Source organism: Acomys minous (assembly GCF_964271855.1).
Source record: "Acomys minous genome assembly, chromosome: 5".
Lineage (NCBI taxonomy): Eukaryota > Metazoa > Chordata > Mammalia > Rodentia > Muridae > Acomys > Acomys minous.
This window is the reverse complement of record NC_140494.1, coordinates 12,619,174-12,639,290: the sequence shown is the minus strand read 5'-3', so window position 1 is coordinate 12,639,290 and position 20,117 is coordinate 12,619,174. Positions and strand designations below refer to the sequence as shown.

At 47.0% G+C, this 20,117-nt stretch overlaps 1 protein-coding gene across 4 annotated transcripts in view; it reads right to left on the bottom strand.

Moving 5' to 3' along the window:
• Positions 1–863: 863 nt before the first annotated feature.
• PROSER2 (proline and serine rich 2) overlaps positions 864–20,117 on the bottom strand; it is a 34,393-nt gene continuing 15,139 nt past the window's right edge. For 3 of the 4 annotated variants that reach the window (XM_084784028.1, XM_084784031.1, XM_084784030.1), the window contains exons 2-4: positions 16,574–16,791; positions 5,418–5,670; positions 864–3,815 (exon numbers count right to left, since the gene is read on the bottom strand). In XM_084784028.1, coding sequence (XP_084640154.1) covers positions 2,791–3,815; positions 5,418–5,670; positions 16,574–16,711 — 1,416 coding nt within the window. In that variant the 5' untranslated portion in view covers positions 16,712–16,791 and the 3' untranslated portion in view covers positions 864–2,790. The remainder of the gene's footprint in view (positions 3,816–5,417; positions 5,671–16,573; positions 16,792–20,117) is intronic. The other variant, XM_084784029.1, reaches the window with a different exon arrangement.

Sequence of the window (20,117 nt, the reverse complement as noted above, 5' to 3'; positions counted from 1 at the left end):
CACTGACTGATGGCGGAGGGCTCTATGATCAATCTCTGTGGTGCCTACTAGGTAGCATCCTGTTGTGTGGCTCTTCCCTTTCTCCTCAAGCGGTAAGAGAATGCAACCTCAGTGAGGAAGAAAGCAAAGGTTAGCAGTTCTGCTGAGGCAGGGTGCAGATGTGACAGAGAGGAGGTGAGAACGGAAGCAGCCCTTCCCTCCAGGGATTGCTGGGTGAGGCTGTGGAGACTCTAGTTTGGACATGTGTTTAGAGGAGGTTCCTAACAGCAAAAGAGAAGTTTTTGTTTTGTTTCTCCTGGCTTTTACATAGTGTGATAGTTTCCTGAAAATGAAGAGATGTTTGTAAATATCACTTGAGGAGAAGCTGGAAGCATCGGATCCACCTTTCCTTTTCATTACAATCTTGCTTTGAAATATGATCCTTCAATACTGAGAACTAGCCGTTGTTTAAGGATGTTACCCCGGGAGGTGGTGACGCACATCTTTGATCCCAGTACTCGGGAGGCAGGTCTCTGAGTTCGAGGCCAGCCTGATTTACAAAGTGAGTCCAGGACAGCCAAGGCTACACAGAGAAACCCTGTCTTAAAAAACAAAAACAAAACCAAGCCGGGTATGGTGGGTGGCACACACCTTTAATCCCAGCACTCGGGAGGCAGAGGCAGGCGGATCACTGTGAGTTTGAGGACAGCCTGGTCTACAAAGTGAGTCCAGGATAGCCAAGGCTACACAGAGAAAGCCTGTCTCAAAAAACAAAAAAACAAAACCAACAACAACACACAAAAAAAGAAGAACGTCATATCATATAACGATAGTAAGAAGACCAATGCTTTTCAGCAGACAAGACACAGCAGGGTCTTCAGCACTTATAAAAAAAGGGACTTTAATCATTTGGGCTTTGGATATAAGTAACATCTAAAGTAACAGTCAACATAATTATGGATTAAATCTAGAGAAAATATGAATAAATAGAAGAGAAAGGTATAACCCTTAAAGAGGAAATAGTATCATACATAATGTAATGTAGTAAGGTAAGATAAAAATTTGTTTTTCAAAATGTCATCATGAGAATATATTAATATGCAGTCAAACTCATTCTACTCACAATAAAATCATAGAAAAGGATTAAAAAGAAATAACTGTCTATAAAGGTGTTTTTGTAACAGCTGTATTGAGACCTTCAATTATTAAACACTGTGTATTGGCATCTCACTCTGTCAGAAGGGAGCCTCCCAGATCCTTTCAGCAAATCCATCATAAGTAAGAGCAAAATTAAAAGCACTTCAAAAAAAATTTAAAGTCCCTATTTAAGTCAAGATTTTTTTTAAAAGTCCAAGATGACTTCAGGAGAACAAGAGCTGGGCGGGTCGCTAGACCACGGTTCCGACCACTAGTCACTCACTGCATGTAACTTACTAGCCTCGTGGAGTAGCCTGAAAATGTCCGTCAACAGCTCATTTACAAGTTGGAGTCTCAGTAATACCCAACTGGAAAAGAAATGGGCTCTGTTCGGTGCTGCCTGGGCGCACAAGCAGAAGGGTGTGGCTCTCAGGCCAGCCCTTCCCTGACTATTTTTAGACGTTTTGAGATGCCAGCCTTAAATCGTTTTGATAATAACACTGTGGCCACAGCTCCCTTAAGACAAAGTCTGGGAGAAAAGAAAACTTCATGCTGCATAAACTGTGTTCACAGTTTTCTCCTTCAGGTCAACCCTGAGACCTGGCTCACGGGACACAACCAGTCAGATTGTTTCCTTTTGTCTATGAGCTACCTTGCAACCCAAAACTAGTAGTGAGGTGACAAAGGGTTTTATTCTTTAACTTATAAAAACAAAACAAAACAACAGGAACTATCTTGCTTATTTGAAATCAGGAAATCTTACTTGAATTGGGAACAGAACATACTGTAGAGGAAAAAGTCAAGGGCTCATGTACTCTTAGCTGATTTCCATAATAGGAAGAATTCACAATGCTGGGATGTCTGTGAGAGAAAAGGAAGTGCTCATATCCTGTACTCAGATATTGGTGTCTGTGGAAGTAGATACTCAAGTAATAATGAATGTGCATACACAGACACATGATATTCAAATGTATGTTAGGGTAGGTACATGTATTTACACAGATGCATACACACACATCCCCGGAACAGATTTTGGACAGTCTAGTGAGACTTGCTTTCTCAAAATTTCTTCCTTTTCCAAACTCCATCTCATTTTTTTCACTCTCGCAATTCAAAATTACAGTAAATCTTACACTATTTTAAATCTACAACAGAGTAATTTAGATTTTCAGTTAAGAAAATGGGGCAAACGAAATTATGTCAAGAAATGAACCCAGATCTAACGGTAAGGTACCATCTTCCGTCCTTCAAAGACAAACACACAAACAACCAGACCTCAAAGTGTACAATGACACTATAAAAATTTAACGAGCATTTCTCTTTTTTATTTTCGAGGAGAGGAAATCCTGAGCATTGGAGAGCTACACTGGCTTTCAAGTCCTGCACGTGGGATAGAAGGCCAGATCAGAGATTCTGGACCGAATCAAGTCCAGGTGGTCCTCCCGTATGTAAGTCACAAGGCCTATGCAGTCATGGATGCTCACAGGTCCTAAACGTTATTCCGGGACTCCAGGAAAGGAAAACTCAGAGGGCCTGGTTGGGGCCTCTGACGCCATGCTGCACTGGGCGCAGTGGTTTGGGCAGAGGCCACCTGGCTCCTGTGCTTACAGAACAGGACACCCCAGTGCGGACATACAAGGTCTATGCCCACTCCGGCAGTCCCGCCAATGGCCCTCACAAGTTCTCCTTCAGCAGCCCGAGCTTGCGCAGAGCCTCGCGCCGGGCTTCCTCGGTGGAGCCGCGGCCTGAGAACTGCACTGTGATGCCCTGCGGCCGGAAGCCCACGGCCCGGGGGAGCGAGCCTGTGCGCTTGCGGGCATCCTGGCTGCCATCCAGGCGCGGCTCGTACAGGCTGCGGCTGGCATTCTGGCGTGCCAGCTTGCCGGCTACAGCAGGGTCTGGCCGGAAGGTGATGGTCTTGCTGGTGGGGACGAAGGCACTGGGCTCGCTGCGCAGGGCCTCGTGCACGCTCTGGAAGCCATTGACTAGTGCTGGTGGCTGCTCTGTCTGCACAGCCCGGGACTGCTGCGCCCTGGCAGGACCTCCCGCACGCGGCACTCCGGGCTCGACAGCCATGGCCGCCCTGTTCTGGGCGCGCACCCCATCCGCAGAGCTGCCCCTCTGTTCCTCCACCTTCTGCCACCGCTCTTCCGACGACGCGTCACCCGCGGTGATGAAGGACACGCCGTTGATGTTAGCCAGGACCTGGGCCTTGCGCTCCTGCACGTTGACAGCTGCCTTGGAGATGGTCTTGTTGAAGTCCTTGCCCGCGCTGTTGGTGACGCTTATGTTGCTGGGGAAGCGGTGGACCTTGGGCGCCGGCTGGGCCGCGTGTCGGTGCCACACGCCCTGATGGTCCCCGTTTCGAGAGGCTATAGAAGTTGGCGTCCTCCATTCTCCAGGCCTGCCCTCCTTCAAGGGGGACGTGGGAGAGAGGGCTTCATTTCCCGCCAACTTCTCAGAAATTTTCTGAGCAATCACCAGAGGAGTGGGCACGGAGCGGGGCAGTTTGGGATGCTCTGCCGGAGGAGAGGAGGAGATCAGCTCCTTCCGCGCGGCAGAAGGTGCTAGGACAGGCAGGGAGGGCGGCAGAGGAAACACCTCAGCATCCCTGGAGTCTGGCAGTGGCAGGGAATTCTCAGCGGCTTGTTCCTCACCTTCAAGACCAGGAGCGGTCTGTTTTGCAACAGATGGGGCCCCTGAAAGGAGAAGAAAGACTTTGAAGTTTTTGTGTCGGTAAAAGTAGATGCATGGTGCTCCTGCCCGCTGCACTTGAGTGAGCCACAGTGGGACCCACTATCAACCTCTACAAGGCCTAATCACAACGCTGGTCGTGCTGCATGGACTAGAAAGAAGGCAGTCCATTTCACACACGGAGAACCAACAGATTCCTGACGGGATGGTGAGGATCTAGAGGCAGAAACAGCCAGTCAGGAAGTGGCCTGGAAAGGTAAGCTTCCCAGGTTCCATCTCCCTGGGGACTCATGACAGGAGGCAAGCAATGACCACCTCATCAAAGGTCTTTATAAAGGAGACACTCAGTAAAGGTCAGGGGTGACCACCTTGAATCCCAGCACTCACGAGGCCAGAGGAAGGTGGATCTCTGTGAGTTCAAGGCCAGCCTGGTCTACACAGTGAGTTCCAGGACAGCCAGGGCTTTATAAAGAGATTCTTCCTCAAAACAAACAAACAAGCTATGAAAATAGCAGGTTAGAGAATTGCTGGGCACTTGTGTTGGATTTTTCCTCTGGTGCGATTACATGAACTAATCTTTGTGAAGGATCAGCTGGGTCAAATTACTTTAGAAACTTCTGCTTCAAAGCAGAAGTGCGGTTAGACATGCAGAACCCAATGTCTCTCTCTCAGGGGTCGGCTGTAAACCCCTCTCTCTCTCTCTCTCTCTCTCTCTCTCTCTCTCTCTCTCTCTCTCTGGAGTGCACGACTGCAGCAGGTCAGATTCCAAGTCACGCAGTTTGCTTCAAAAGAAAACATTCCTAGAGCAAGAATAGTGGCACACACTGTAATCCCAGTGCTTGGGAGACAGACACACGAGGACTGAAAGTTAGAGGCCAGGCTGGGCTACCCAGAAAGCTCCGGCCCAGCTGGGGATGCACGCCCAGAAGCTTGTGACAAACACTGGTGTTTATAATCTGAGGAGGCTGTAAGAAAGTTTTCACTCATCATTTCTTCCAGTTCTATCCCATGACTCAATGGGTAGAGCATCTCTCCATTGGTGCTGCTTCGTACCTTCTCTGTCCTTCTTGGACTGCCTATGAGAGCCATGTGTTAGAAATGGGATATAGTCTTGCAGCACAAATCACCTACACACACACACACTCACATACACCCACTTTTACACCCACTCACACATACACTTATACACACTCACAATCATACATACACACTCATACACACACTCATCATGCACACACTCATACACACATGCACACACTCATACACACTTACACACACACTCCTACACACATGCACACACTCATATACACACTTACACACACACACATACACACACACACACACACACACACACACATATCTATATGCTCATTTGGTCTTTCTTTTCTCTCTCATTTTTTTCCCTTCCAGCTAGTCTTCTTTACCCTGTTCTTTTAGAGTTCCCTTGCTGGAGAGACTAACAAAAGGATGCTTCTCCTTCTAGAAGCTGGAAATATCCAGGAACATCTGTACTGATGGGCAGGGCAAAGCTACAAGAAGTGCTGGAGTGCCTGGAGTGCACTACCAAGCCAAGCCGACGGCCTAGGGGCCTGTGTGTTACTGCTCACCTGCTGCTTGAGGCACATCTGGAAGGCTCTCAGCTTTCCCAGATGCAGGTCCTTGCTGTACTAAATCGATGACATCTTCAGGCTCTGAGTGACTGGAAGGGCTCTCTTCCAGAGACTGTGGAGAGTGGCAATGAATGCCACTGTCACACAGGGCTGGCTCGTCAAAGTCATATTCCAGGGAATCGAGAGTCTCTTCAAAGAATAGGATGACGTCCTTTTCCTCATGCGTGAGGTGCCTCAGGCTCTCATCATCCTTGAAGTAAGTGATAAACAGTGATGTCAGCAGAGGGGAAGAGTCACACAAAGTAGGAGTCAATACCTAGCCGGGGGTAGACTTCCCTCTATCCTAGAAAGTCTCTGTCATTTGGATCACCCCACTGATAATATGCAAGTCCCTCACTATTTTACCTGCATGGGGAAAAAAAGATACCGTCAAGAGATGCAGAAAACCCAAGGCCTTCACCCTATCGTGAGCTCTAGCTTGTGGTTGTCAGTGAGTCAGTCAGGATGTCTCCTGCTGCAGCTCTGCTGCCAGGCACGCTGTTGTCTTCACACTAACAAGAGAAACTTCCAGTTATACCCAGGATTCTCCCCTTCCTCCAGAAATGCTGGAGGAATGCTCCAAGGGATATTCATTTCTTTGAAAAATATGTCTTTTTTTTATTTTTATTTTTCTGTTTGCTTGTTTTATTTGATTTTGCGAGACAGGGTTTCTCTCTCGCCTTGGCTGTCCTGGACTCACTTTGTAGACCAGGCTGTCCTCAAACTCACAGAGATCCATCTGCCTCTGCCTCCCTGAGTGCTGGGATTAAAAGCATTCACCACCCTACCTGGCTTTTTCCTGTTATTTTTATTTTTTTATTTTTTTATCTTTGTGACTAATGCCTAGTTAAGGAAATTAATAAGGTCCCAGGCTGGAGAGATGTCTTAACAGTTAAGAGCACTTGTTGTTCCTGCAGAGGGCCTGGGTTAGATTCCCAGCACCCAGCCACATGGCAGCCTCTGTACCTCTAGCTCCAGAAAATCCAGCACCCTCTTCTGGCCTCTGTGCACACCTGACGAACACACAAACATAGCTGCTGGCAAAACACTGATACCATAAACAACAACAACAAAACGAAAACAAAACCAGGAAAGGCGGTGATGCCAACAAAGGGAAGTCAGAAAGCACAAGGACCGGTCAGGTGATGAGAGAAGAGCCAGAAAGGCTGCCTTTACATCCGCGGCTGGGAAAGCCTGTCAACCTGCTGGCTACTGTGTGACCTGGACTGAGCCCGGCCAGGAACACAGTGATGGTGATGCTTGAAGGCAGAGCTGCCTGAGGAGCCCCCTCAGAAGCAACTGGGACATCCCAGCAGGAAATTAAGAGTTTATTCTTAAAGAAGGAGTTTGTAGCAGAACCTGTGATGTTGAGTTGATGGGGAGGAGCAGTACAGAAAGTGGAAGTGGGGGGGAGGGGCACGCAATGAAGCCTAATGGATTCCATGTAGAGACAGAGCACGCTAAGAGTCTTCAGTGGGCGGAAACCTGAAGAGTTTGAGATCCTGGAAAGGATTCTTCTAAGGTAGTGACTTGGCAGTATCAACTACAGGTGGAGGCCACTCAACACTTCCCACATCAGAAACTTCAACCGGGGGCTGCAAAGATGGCTCACGGGTTAAGGGCGCACACCAGGGTTCAGTTCCCGGCACCCCTGCTGGGCAGCTCGCAACTGCCTGTAACTTCTGATCTGACGCCCTCCTCTTGCTGCAGCAGCCACTGTGCTTACGTGCACATACCACCCCCTGCCTCAAGCATATACACGTAATTTCAAACTTTTAAAATAAAAAAGAAATTTCAATCCATACTTTTGACAGTCTTGAGAACTAAAGATATAAGTGAGAATAATAACAAACAACAAACGAAAAACAAAAACCCAAAAAACCAAACCAAACAAAAACAAAAAACCAAACCCAAAAAGAATCCACACTGGCTATGTTGAGGCTTGCAGGTTTTCTTGCATCCCGCAGGGAGTTCCTGTAACCAAAATGCCAGATGCCTCCTCACTGCATATATCTGCTCTGACTTTCTGATGCCTAGGACATGAAGTGTCCAAGAGATGCAGCAGCACATGTTGTCACTAAAAACATGCACACACACGTATGTGCACATACATGTGTGTGTCAGGAGAGAAGCCTCACTGGTTAAGAACACTTTATGGTCTTGTAGAGGACCCAGGTTTGGTTCCCAGCACAAACATGGTGATTCACCACCATCCGTAGCTCTAGCTGTGAAAGAGCCGATGCCTTCTTCTGACCTCTGTGGGCACCAGGCACTCACGTGATGCACAGACATACAGGCAGGCAAAACACTTAAACACATAAAATAAAACAAAATCACACACACACACACACACACACACACACACACACACACACACTGGTTGGGACATCTGAATGCCATAATGCCCCATCTCTTCACCACACGCCTTATTTTTGTGGGACACCTGGTCCCCACATTCCGTGCGTGCTGCCCCCAGTCACTGTGTGACAGATATTTTTCTATTCATGATTGTCTCCTTTTTCTTTCCTTTGTGAGACAAAGGTCTCTCTGCGTCGCTGTCCTGGAACTTGCTATGTAGACCAGGCTGGCCTCAAACTCACAGAGATCCCCCTGCCTCCACTTCCCTCTCAAGTGCTGGGATTAAAGGCGTGTGCCACCAAGCCCAGCTCCCTCACTGTTTCCACACAGCACCTGGAAGTCTAAAATCATTAGGGCTCTTGGCGTAACAGAGATCACTCTAGTTAAGTTTCACCTGATATGGATTTTGTCAGGGTGACATGACAGAGATAGCAACCATTGCACAAGTGCTGACTGACCTCCACGCTGAGACATGAAGTCTAGAGAACTGTATTCATGCTCCCCACTTCCTGTGACCTTTACACCGGGCGATGTGTGGCCTTGAAAATATTCTTTTTCTTTCCTTCTTTTCTTTCTTTCTTTTTTTTTCTTTTTCTTTTTCTTTTTTTTTTGAGACAGGGTTTCTCTGTGTAGCCTTGACTGTCTTGGACTCACTTTATAGACCAGGCTGGCCTCAAACTCAGAACTCACAGAGATCTGCCTGCCTCTGCCTCCCCAGTGCTGGGATTAAAGGCCTGCGCTACCACACCCGGCTAAATATTCTTATTTTTAATTATGTGTATATACGTGTTTTGAGAGCATGAGTGGACATGAGTACAGGGCCCGTTGAGGCTAGAAGAGGATGCTGGGACCTGCTATCCACACAGTCCTCTCTGCAAGAATAACATGCACATGAACCATGAGTTAGTTACCTCTCCAGCCCTACGCACGACTTTCCCCGTCAGTTTTGCTTAGATACAGTCATTCTCCTTAGCTAGGTAGCAGAACTGAAATTGCGCTGGCCTGGCTGAGTCCGGCTCAAGGATAGAAATCTTGCCTAGGATGTCCAAGGTCCTGGGTTCTATCCTCAGTACTATAACATAAAGAGGATGCAAACACAAAAGCAAGGTCCTAAAATGGACCTTCCGCTTAAGACACATTCTAATTCGCCACAAGAAGAGGACAGAGTAAGGAAGGGCTCCAAGGGGACTCGACAGACAGCTCAGTAGTGAAGAGCACTTGATTTTGCAGAGGTCCTGCGTTTGACTTCCAGCACCCACATGATGGTGTAGAAGAATGTTAATTCAGAGCACGGCTGTTGTGGCAAGAGACATCTAAACCCAGCCCCAGAGCAAGCAGTCCCCCATGAGACTTGAGGCTGGGAAACAGGCTCAGGCGAGTGCTCCCCTCGTGCATGCTCGTGTCTGTACACATGGAAAGGCCTGGCATGACTTCCCAAGGGTCTTACAACTACCCCACAAAGGAGCCAAGCCTACCGGAACCAAGTCCTTTGCTCGCCTTCCACCTCGCCCTTTCTAACCCTATCCCAGCAAGTACTGACAGAGCCTGCCGAGAGACCTGCATGAGTCTTGTGCGACGTATCTGGAGGCTCCTCGGGTCTCTCAGTGCTCCCTGCTCCTTCTGCTGGCCGCGCAGCGTGAGATACAAATCAGCTCCGGCCGATCCGCTCAGAGACAAGACTCCCCGCAGATCACTCAGACCCTTGCATCCTCACCCGAGGGCTTTCTCTCTAGGGTGGGGGGCCTGAGTGGATGGTGTGCTTTCTTTGTAATCAGCCAGGCCCGGAGCCCTGGACCCTGTTAAGGTCAAACATGCTGTGGGCTAGGTGTGTTGTCTAACTTCAAAGACTTGAAGCTCTCTCCTGATGGAGCTGGACTCTGCACATGCTCGGGAGAGGAAAGAAGACAAGACTAGGCAGCGGAGCTGGGAACAGCGGGGCTAGAGAAAGGGGCACTTGGCACTAGGCCAGGACGGTTCCTGTCTACTCCTCCCGTTCCGGGAAGATGCTGAACACTGCCTCAGACAGGGATGTAAGAGGGAGACATTCCTGGCCCTGAGGGAGAGGCTGGGCAGAGAGAGGTGTGGCAGCAGCGAGATATATCCAGAGTCAGAAAGGAAGTTATGGCCAGGGGACGGTGGCAGTGACCCAGAATGGGTGCAGGGGTTCTTTAGGGGCGGGGTGGGGGTGGGGAGGAGACTGTCCTAGGGTTGACTATGGTGATCTTTATATACTCACAGAAACCATTTATTTTAACTGACACACAGAACATAAAAATTGAGCATATTTATGGAGTCCCGTGCGATACCAAACTAGCCCAGACAGACCCATCTCTTTTAGACATTTTTCACCGCGGTGAAAACCTTCAGAATGGTTTCTAGGCTTTGCAGGTTTGGTGCACATCATTGCTTCCTGTAGTCAACTATGCAACCGCACACCAGAACTTGTTTTTAGCTGACTGTGACAAAGTAGCACCGATCAATATCCTGACCCCCACCTGTCCCCACTCCTCCCTGCCCCCAGCTTTGCTACCCTCCTCAGACTCCCTGGTTACCACCAGCCACTCTGCTTGCAACCTCTGTGACCTCTGTGACGTCAACTTTTTTTTTTTCAAAAACTTTATCCTTTTTCTTTTACTTTATGCCTACGGGTGTTTTGCCTACAAGTATGTCTCTGGGCCATGTGCATGTCTGGTGCCCACAGAGGCCAGAGGAGGGTGTCGGATCCCTTGGGACTGGAGTTACACGTAGTTGTGAGCTGCCATGTGGGTGCTGGAAGGCAAACTTGGGTCCTCAGCAAGAGCAGCCAGTGTTCCTAACTGCTAAGCCATCTCTACAGCCCCAAGGTCAAGTCTTTAAGATTTGACATGTGGGGTTGGAGAGATGGTTGGCTTGGCAGCTAAGAGCATTGGCTGCTCTTCCAGAAGACTCGGGTTCGATTCCCAGCACCCACATGGGCTGCTCACAACTGTCTAAAACTTCAGTTCCAGAGGGTCCAACACCCTCATACAGACATAATGCAGGCAAAACACCAATGCCCATGAAATTAAAAACAACAACATAATAAAAAAGAAAGGTTCCATATGTGAATGATATCATGTGGCTCTTGACTTTCTGAGCCCGGCTTATCTCATTAAGCGCAATGGTTTGCATCTGGTTCCATCCATGTTGTCACAAATGGCATGATTTTATTCTTTTTTTTTTTTACTAGTTGAATAGCATACACTGTGTGTATGTAGCTCATTTTCTTCATCCCCTAACTGGATGATGGGCACTTAAATTGTTTCCACCACGTCTTTGTGTGTGTTTGGAAACAGGCTCTCACTATGTATCCGAGGTTTGAATTCACTATGTTACATAGGCTAGCCTTAAACTCATGACACCCGCCCCCCACTACCCCCCCCTTGCCACCCCAATCAAGACTTGGGATTAGAGGCATGTGCCACCATGTCTGCCTCTTGTATGTCTTAGTAATTGTGAGCATTTTGCAGAATGCTTTTTGGTCATATAGCAGATTTATTTTTCATTTTTTTGAGGAAACTCCATCCTGCTTTTTTTTTTTAATCATAACAGTGGTAATCTACACACTCACTGACAATATCCAAGGCTCCCTTTTCTTTACATCTACACGAGCACTTGCTGTTTTTACTCCTTCTGGTAATTACCACTCTTACTGGGGCCAGGTGGTATCTCTTATTTGTATTTCCCTGATGACTAATAATGTTGAATTCCACCCCCCACCCCCCTATCCCCGCTAATAACAGTTGTATGTCTTAAGAAACATCAACTAGGGCTATTATTCATTTTTCAATTTGATTTTTCCCCCCTGAGCTTTTGACTCCTTATATATCATCACTATCAACCTCTTTACAGATAAATAATTTGCAAATATTTTCCCAATTTTGTAGACTGTCTCTTTATTCTGCTGATTATGTTGAGTTGATTTTTATAACTAGTGAGCGATTGGTTCATTTCGGTCAGTCTGCAGGTGGCTATCCGGTCTCCCAGCACCACTGATTAGAAGCCGGTGCTTTCTTCAGTGTGTGTGTTTGTAGCACCTTTGTTGAAAGTCGGCTGACACTTCTTGGCTCCCTATTGGGTTCCACAGGCCTGTGTATCTGCATCTATGCTAATGTTACACTGTTTACAGTGTATGTGTGTTTACATGGAGCTGAGGATTAGACCCAAGGCCTTGCACCCATGAAGGAGAGATGTACCCCCGAGCTACACCTCCAGTCCCTACTAGGCTTTTTGATTACAACTCTGCAGTATACTTTAAAAATAATGTGTACGAGTATTTCTGCATGCCTGTATATCTGTATACCACTTGCATGCAGTGCCCATGGAGGGCAGAAGAGGGCGCTGGATCTGGAATGTGGAGTTATAGGCAGCTGGGAGCCTGGAACCAAGCCTGGGGCAGCCAGTGAGTGCTCTTAACCGCCGAGCTGCCTCTCAGGTCACCGTGTTCTGTGATATACTCCGGACACAGGCAATTTAACAGCCTCCGCTTCCTTCTCAGGGGAGCTTGAACTGTCCGGTGGTGGTGGTGGTGTTTGATATGCATTTTGGATTGTTTTTCACGCTCTGTGAGGAATGTTGTTGGTGCTGTGCCTAGGACTGCTGAGAGTTGACTATGTAGATGGCATATCTACTACATACTGGACACAGGAGAGGAGAAACATGTTCTAAAAATGACAGGGGATCACTGCACAACGGTAAATACATGAAAAGCTGTCAAATGGTGCACTTTAAGAGAGTGAACTGCAAAGAGAGTGAGTTAGATTTCAGTTTTTAAAAAGCAGGGACGTGGAATAGACACCCCACACGGAGGAGGGCAGGCACTGCACAGCGGGCTCCCTGCGGGCTGGCTGGTTTGGAAGCTGTTTGTGAACTTTTAGTCACATATGGAATGAAGACAAAAATAAATGCCTGTTTATTCAGATAGAGTGAGCTATTAAAAAAAAAGTAAGCTTGTCTGCATTAATTAGCAAGGTTAAATGATGACAAGAATTTTTTTTTACAACTGCCTTTGCATAAATGTTATTTTTATTTTTTTGTTTTTTACGACAGGGTCCCTCTGTGTAGCCTTGGTTGCCCTGGACTCACTTTGTAGACCAGTCTGGCTTCTGGCTTCAAACTCATAGAGATCTGCCTGTCTCTGCTTCTCAAGTGCTGGGATTAAAGGCGTGTGCCACCTTGCCCAGCTTATTTTATAGTTTTTGAAGAAATTTTTTATGAACTAACTTTTCTTTTCTTTCTTTCTTTTTTCTTTCTTTCTTTCTTTTTTTTTTTTCTGAGACAAGGTTTCTCTGTGTAGCTTTGGTTGTCCTGGACTCACTTTGTAGACCAGGCTTGGCCTTGAACTCACAGCTATCCATCCACCTGTCTCTGCCTCCCAAGTGCTGGGATTAAAGCTGTGCCCTACCACGCCCAGCTATGAACTAATTTTCAAATCAGAAAACTCCAAGCGCTAAGTATACTGGGTAATTAGAAAGCGCACTGAACAAGCCTCCCACAAAGAACAAAGCCTTGACAACCATCGCTATTTGTTCCTATAAAATAGCAGAAAAGAGAGCACTAATTCAAACTGAGAGAAGCATCCAGATAAAAGGCAGATGGCAGTGAGAAATGTCACAATGAAACCCAGCCCTCAGTACAATTAATATAAACTACTTTTTTTTTTTTTTTTTTTTAAAGACAGGGTCTCTCTCTGTCACCCTGGCTGTCCTGGAACTTGCTCTGGATGTTATTAGGCTGACCTCAGACTCACAGAGATCCACCTGCCTCTGCCTCCCAAGTGCTACCAAGGAGTGTGCCATCAAGTCTGACCCATATATAGATTAATTTTTGTTTGTTTGTTTGTGTTTGTTTTTTGCTTTTCTAGACAAGGTTTCTCCTTGTAGCCTTGGCTGTCCTGGACTTGCTTTGTAGACCAGGCTGGCCTCGAACTCACAGAGCTCCACCTGCGTGTGCCTCCCTGAGTGCCGGGATTACAGGCGTGCGTCACCGGACCCAGCTAGAGAGTAATTTTTTAAAAGGTAGAGGACAAACTTTCCTTTGGTATTCGTGTGTGTACAAGAGCGCATGTGCACGCAAGTGTGAGTGTAGGCATGCGTGTGCCATGGCAGGCATCTGGAGGTTGGAGGTTGAAGGACAGCCTTGGATGCCAGTCTTTCGGTCTTGTGGGTCTCTTGTTTCCTGCTACACACACCAGGCTCGTTGGCCCCCGATCGTCTGAGGATCTCTTCATCTTTGCCTTGCATCACACACTGGGAGCACCGAAACAGCGGACGCACAGTACCGCACTTGGCTTTACATAGGCTCTAGGGGTTTGACCTGAGGTCCTGACACTTGCACAGCAAGCACTTTACACACTGAGCCAGTTTCACAGCCTAAGACAAACTTTAAATGAATGACAACAGTACTGACAAAGTCAACAGTACAGATATATCTGTGTTAGAACAGACCAGAAATAGGAGTGTTTGGGGAAGGGGGCACAAGAAGGATCCTAGAGAGAGGGAAAAAGAAATTCAAACTTTTAGTTGAACTAAGACCTGAGAAGGTTTAAAATGCACACTCTAAGATAACCTCTACCTTAAAAACTACTGGCTTTTAGTCTTAAAAATTAAGTTAGGCTCTTCTTTTTTCTTTTGTTTGTTTGTTTTTTCAAGAAAAGCATTTAGTTGAATTACAACCTGAAGAATGAGCAAGGTAAACAGAAAGAACAAAGAAAGAAAAATACTGTGAAAGTGAGGACGCCCAGAGCCTGGCTGGTAGCACATGCCTGACCCTGGCACTCAGGGTGAAGGAGAAGCACAGCGGCAAGTTTGAGGCCAGCCTGGGCTGTGAGAGGACCATTCACAAGCAGGTAAGCAAGCAGGCAGAAGTGCCTAAAAGAACAGTTTTGAAAAGGCTCCTCACTATTTGTCCCTCGGGTGGGCAGCCAAGGACGCTTGGTCTTGGTGGAGTCTGATTTGATGGTCATGTTCTTTTTGTTCTCCAAGATTTAACTTTTATTTTAGGTGCATGGGTGTTTTACCTGCATCTACACAGGCACACCGTGTGCCTAGGATGTCAGAAGAGGGTGTCGGGTCCCCTTTAGAACTGCAGTTACAGAGGGCTGTGAGCTGCCAGGTGGATGCTGGGAACCAAACCCAGGCCCCTCTAGAAGAGCTTAACTGCTGAGCTCTCTCTCCAGCCCGATCACAAGTTCTCAAAGCCACTAAAGACCTGCCTGACATTTGAGCAGTGCTTTACTGATTTAATTATGTAAACTGAGGCCAAGATGGAATGAAGGCGGAGAGAAGGCTCGAAGCTTCAATGCTGTGCTGTCTCTGGCCACCTGGGCAGAGCCACCATAAGAACACATGGTACTTCCCTACCCCAGAACAAGGGACTAATTATGCTTATTTCTAACTAGACACTGTTGTAATTTTTTCCCCCTGTGGCTAACTTCAACCTGCACTTCTGTCAAGAAAGGGACACAAACAAACCAACAAACAATGAGGTCTGTGTACAGTTTTGATTATAGAACCAAAGGAGAATGGCTTCAAAGGCTTACAGCTGGGCTCGGCGGCTTTAAACTTCTTTCAGCTGGCAAAGGAGCCCTTGATCTCTCATCTGTCTGATGTCCTGAGAGCTTTATAAGCTGTGCCACACCGCCCTAGCTCTATACACGTCTTGATGTGATCTTGAATAAAACTGAGTTTTATTCAGTTCTTGCACATAACAGGCGTTCACTAATGCCTAATGAATTGAACAGAAGCTCTTTGGCCATGTCTTCAAATAGCTCATTAGACCAGAATAGTTTCTGGTCTGGTTCACGGAAGAAGCCAGCCCAGGGTCAGTTACAAATCCCGTCTGCACATCCCCTCTTTCCTCTTGAAATCACAAAGCAACTGACTTATCACAACCCCTGGGATACTGTGTATACCTGTCCCGAACGTCACCATGAGAAGAGCAGCCTCCACAGCTCAGCATCCCCCATTTGCACTCTGTGACTAAGAAGATGTGTGCAAGTGGGCGGGTCTATGACTATAGCATGTAAAGTCCATTAACTTTGGGGGCTGAGGGGGCATTCCTGAGAATTCACTGAGTATTAATCTAAAAACTTTGCCAAACAACCTGGATGACTGGTTTTCCCCAAGTTATAGGTTCAAATGACTAGGAAGCATTGTGGGGTGTCCCTAACCCTCAAAGAAGTGGATGTAGATTAAGGTTAAAGTCCTTAGGAGTTAACTGTATGAAGACCTCTCTACTCTTTCCAACCATCCAGAAATCCTATTATTTTCTAGATGACCCTCCAATGTGCCGTTGGTCAGACTGGGCTTCAGAGTAAGAATTCAAGACCGTAAATGTGGTTTCCAATCCTGGAGGGAAACACCATGTTTGGTATGTTTTATGAAATGGCACAGTAACCATGTCACCTGAGTCAAGAGCAGGTGGCCTACCGTCCCAAGGTTTCCTTCAGAGCAGTATAAGGGGAGTATCTGTGACAACAAACAAACAAACAAATCCCCAAAAGACCTAAAAGAAAGACCTAGAAGTTCCTGGGTTGGTTAGCACTGTGTAAGGGTCTGGATTGGGAAGACCAGGCTTTATAAACTTCTTGGAGTTTGTGTGAAAGTGAGTCTTCCTCCTGTGGGGTACCCCACCCCCACCCTCACCCTGGGGCTGTCAGTGCCCCGAGGCATGGTCCTTTCTGGGGCTAAGCTGCCCTGAGTTATTATCTAAACGTTTTAAAGAAAGCAGCCACTCACCAAAGTGAAGCTTCTGGACCGCGAACTGCTGCTCCGGCTCTCCAGACTGCCACCTCTGCTCAAGTCACTGAGCCCGCAGCTCGGTGACACGTCGGAGTCCATCTCTGAAGACTCTGGTTTCTGCTGGTTCCCAGGCATCCCCACAGAGAGCTGTCACTGGCTGGCTCCCAGGAAACGAGGTAGGAGCCAGGGTCCCATTCTGAGGCAGGGGAGGTCTTCTAGGGAAATCAAACACGTAGCAGCAGTTAGTGACCTGAAACTAGTGCCTGATTGCTCCCAAGTGGAAGGCCAGCCCCATGTTCACCAAATGGAAGGATTTACTCTGTGAAAATGGTCATCGTACCAAAAGTAATCTACAGATTCAATGCAATCTTATCAAAAATCCCAACACCATTTTTTACTTACCAAAATAGAAAAAATAATCTTAAATTGCATCTGAAAACACAAAATACCTCAGATAAGCAAATAAGAGTATGCTGGGCCTCGCGAGATGGCTTAGTGGGTCAGAGGGCCTGTGGGGCAAGCAGGAGGGCCTGAGTTTGAAACTCTAGCTCTTAGTGCGAGAGTCCCAGGCACTTGTAACCCTAGGGCAATGGTGTGTGTGTGTGTGTGTGTGTGTGTGTGTGTGTGTGTGTCGGGGAGAAAACAGGGTGGTCGCTAGGGTTTGGTGGCCTCAGGTTCAGTGACAATCTGTCTCAAAGACGGAGAGCGACAATGTCCTCTGGCGTCCGCACTTGCAAATATAGCCCATCCCCACAATTAATAATGCCACACTCGATTCCAAATTATGTTACAGAGCCATAGTATCAAAAGCAACATGATACTGACACAAAAGCAGACATGGAGATCAACTGGACAGTATATAAGATCCAAACATAAGTCCAGTGACAAAGATGCCTATATATATATATATATATATATATATATATATATATATATATTGGACGAATGATATTTTTAGCAGATGGTACAGGGAAAACTAAATATCCACATACAGAAAAATGAAACTAGAGCCTTCTCTCTGACCCTGCATGAAAAATAGTAGATCAGAGACCTTAATGTAAGACCCAAAACTCTGAATCTGAGAGGAAAACAGTTTAAGACACAGGGAGAGCTAAGGACTTTCTGGACGAGATGCTAGGAGGCAGTTGGCAAACAGAATATCATGAAATTAAAAACCTTCTGCTCAGCAAAACAAAACAAAAGAAAAACCCCAGATAATCGGGTGCAGAGAGCCTCCAGAACTTGAGATGACCTTGCTACCCTTCTGACAGAGGATTCATATCCAGGAAACTAACTCAGAAACTAACAAGCTGGGCACAGTGGCACATACTTTTAATCCCAGCATTCCAAGGTACAAAGTGAGTTCCAGGCCAGTCAAAGCTACAGAGTGAGACCTTGTCTCAAACAACAAACAAACAAAAAGCTATTCAATAACCTAATGAAAACAACCCACTCAATTAAAAAAAAAAAAGACCATTTAACTGTGCAGAGATCTCCCAAGAAGAAGAAATAAATATTTTTAGACATGTTCAATACCCTTAGCCAAGGGTATTCCTTCAATACCCAAGGAAACTCACCTTGGGAATCAGTATAGAGGGTTCTCGAAACACTGAAAACAGACTACCCACCATGTGACCCAGCTGGACCTAAAGGATTTACATCCTGCTGCAGAGAAACTTGCACACTGCCGACAGTCACTGATCTAGTGACAAGGGCTAGGAAACGGAATCAGCCTATATGTCCATCTACCCATGAATAGAGAATGAAAATATAGTGTACACACACACACACACACACACACACACACGACCTAAGAACACACAGATATTTTTGAGCGAGGGGTTTACTATGCAACCCTTGTTTGCCTGCAGCTTGCTGTGCAGGCCAGGCTGGCCTTGAACTCACGGAGATCCATGTACCTCTGCTTCCTGAGTGCTGTGATTAGAGTCCTGCGCCACCATGTCTGACTAATTTTTATGAAGGACAACGTTGCTGGGAACTTGGTAAAATGAGTCCAGCATCTTCCTTTGTACTGACGGCCTGTACTCTTAGGCTCTGGTACAGTCTCCCTCAGGCACCTTTCTGCCTTAGCTACCACAAAACAGGTTCCTTTTCCAGGTGCACATCAGGGTTAAGAGACGGTGGCCACAGCTAAGGTGTATAGGAGCATAGTTGACGGCTCCAAGGCTGAAGGGTGTCTGAGGCCCAATGACAGTGCAAGTCCCATAGAAGGCAGAAAGGACTGTCAGGTGACCCTACCGAGGAGGTCATATCAATTATTGCTTTCAGGAACAAAGGTATCCATGGTTCCAAGTACTTATTGCTCTTCCACAGAAACTAGGTTAAGTTCCGGGCACCTACATCAGGTGGCCACAGCTGGCTAAATTCCAGTTCTAGAGGATACACTGACCTCTGTGTGCACTTGCACACACATTGCAAATAAGCACAGACACACACAAATATACAGATAAATAAAAATCTTTTTTTTTTAAAGAAGGGTCCCTTGTGTGTGCATGTATATGTGAAAGCGCACACCCCCCACACCCCCCCACGCCCACACCCATCACGCTTTTTCTTTTTTAAGTACTGAACCAGGTATGGTGGCACACGTCTTTAATTGCTGATGGATCTCCGAGTTCAAGGCCAACCTGGCTTATAGAGTGAGTTTCAGAGCAGCCAGTACTATTCAGAGAAACCCTGTCTTGAAAACCCACAAAAAGAAAAAGTGCCCCTGTAAGGTGTGGTCCATCTTCTGAGTTTCTTAGCAGAAAACCCAGGCCAGTGCCTAACCACCGAGTGAGCTCAGCAAAATACTTCAGCAGATCAAAGGGACGACCAATAGGAACATGCCTCCAGCTGACTGACTGAACAGGCACAGGCACTTGTGGAGAAAGTCAACCAATGAACACCTGAGAGCAGATGCTCTCCGTCGGGGAGTGTGTCGAGCATCTCCGTAGGAACAGATTTTAAAGGGAGAGTCCCCACGCCGGCTCTCTTCACGGTTCAGTGATTGAGCACAGGTCAAGAGCAAGCTTAGGAAACCAGAGGACTTGGAAGATACAAGGCTTTCAGAAGATACCATACTCCCAACAGTGTGGGAAGCCACTCAAAGTGGCAAAAGTCATAAGCTGACATATCCAACACTCCTGTCTGTCTGTGTGTGTGTGTGTGTGTGTGTGTGTGTGTGTGTGTGTGTGCGCACAGGTGTGTGAAGATCACAAGTTGGAAGCCAGCCTAAACTATAGAACAAGACCCTGTATCAAAACAAAACTACAGTAGCTAGGCGTGGTTGCGCACACCTTTAATCCCACCATTTGGGAGGCACAGGCAAGCAGATCTCTGTGAGTTCGAGGCTAGCCTGGTCTACAAAGAGAGTTCCAGGAGAGCCAAGGCTACACAGAGAAACCCTGTCTCCAAAGCCCAAAACCCCAAACCAAACCAAAACCAACCAACCAACAAACCAACCAACAACAACAACAAAACCGGTTGTTTTGCTTGCAGTCCCAGCTGTTGGAAGACAGAGGCAGGAGAACGAGAAGAC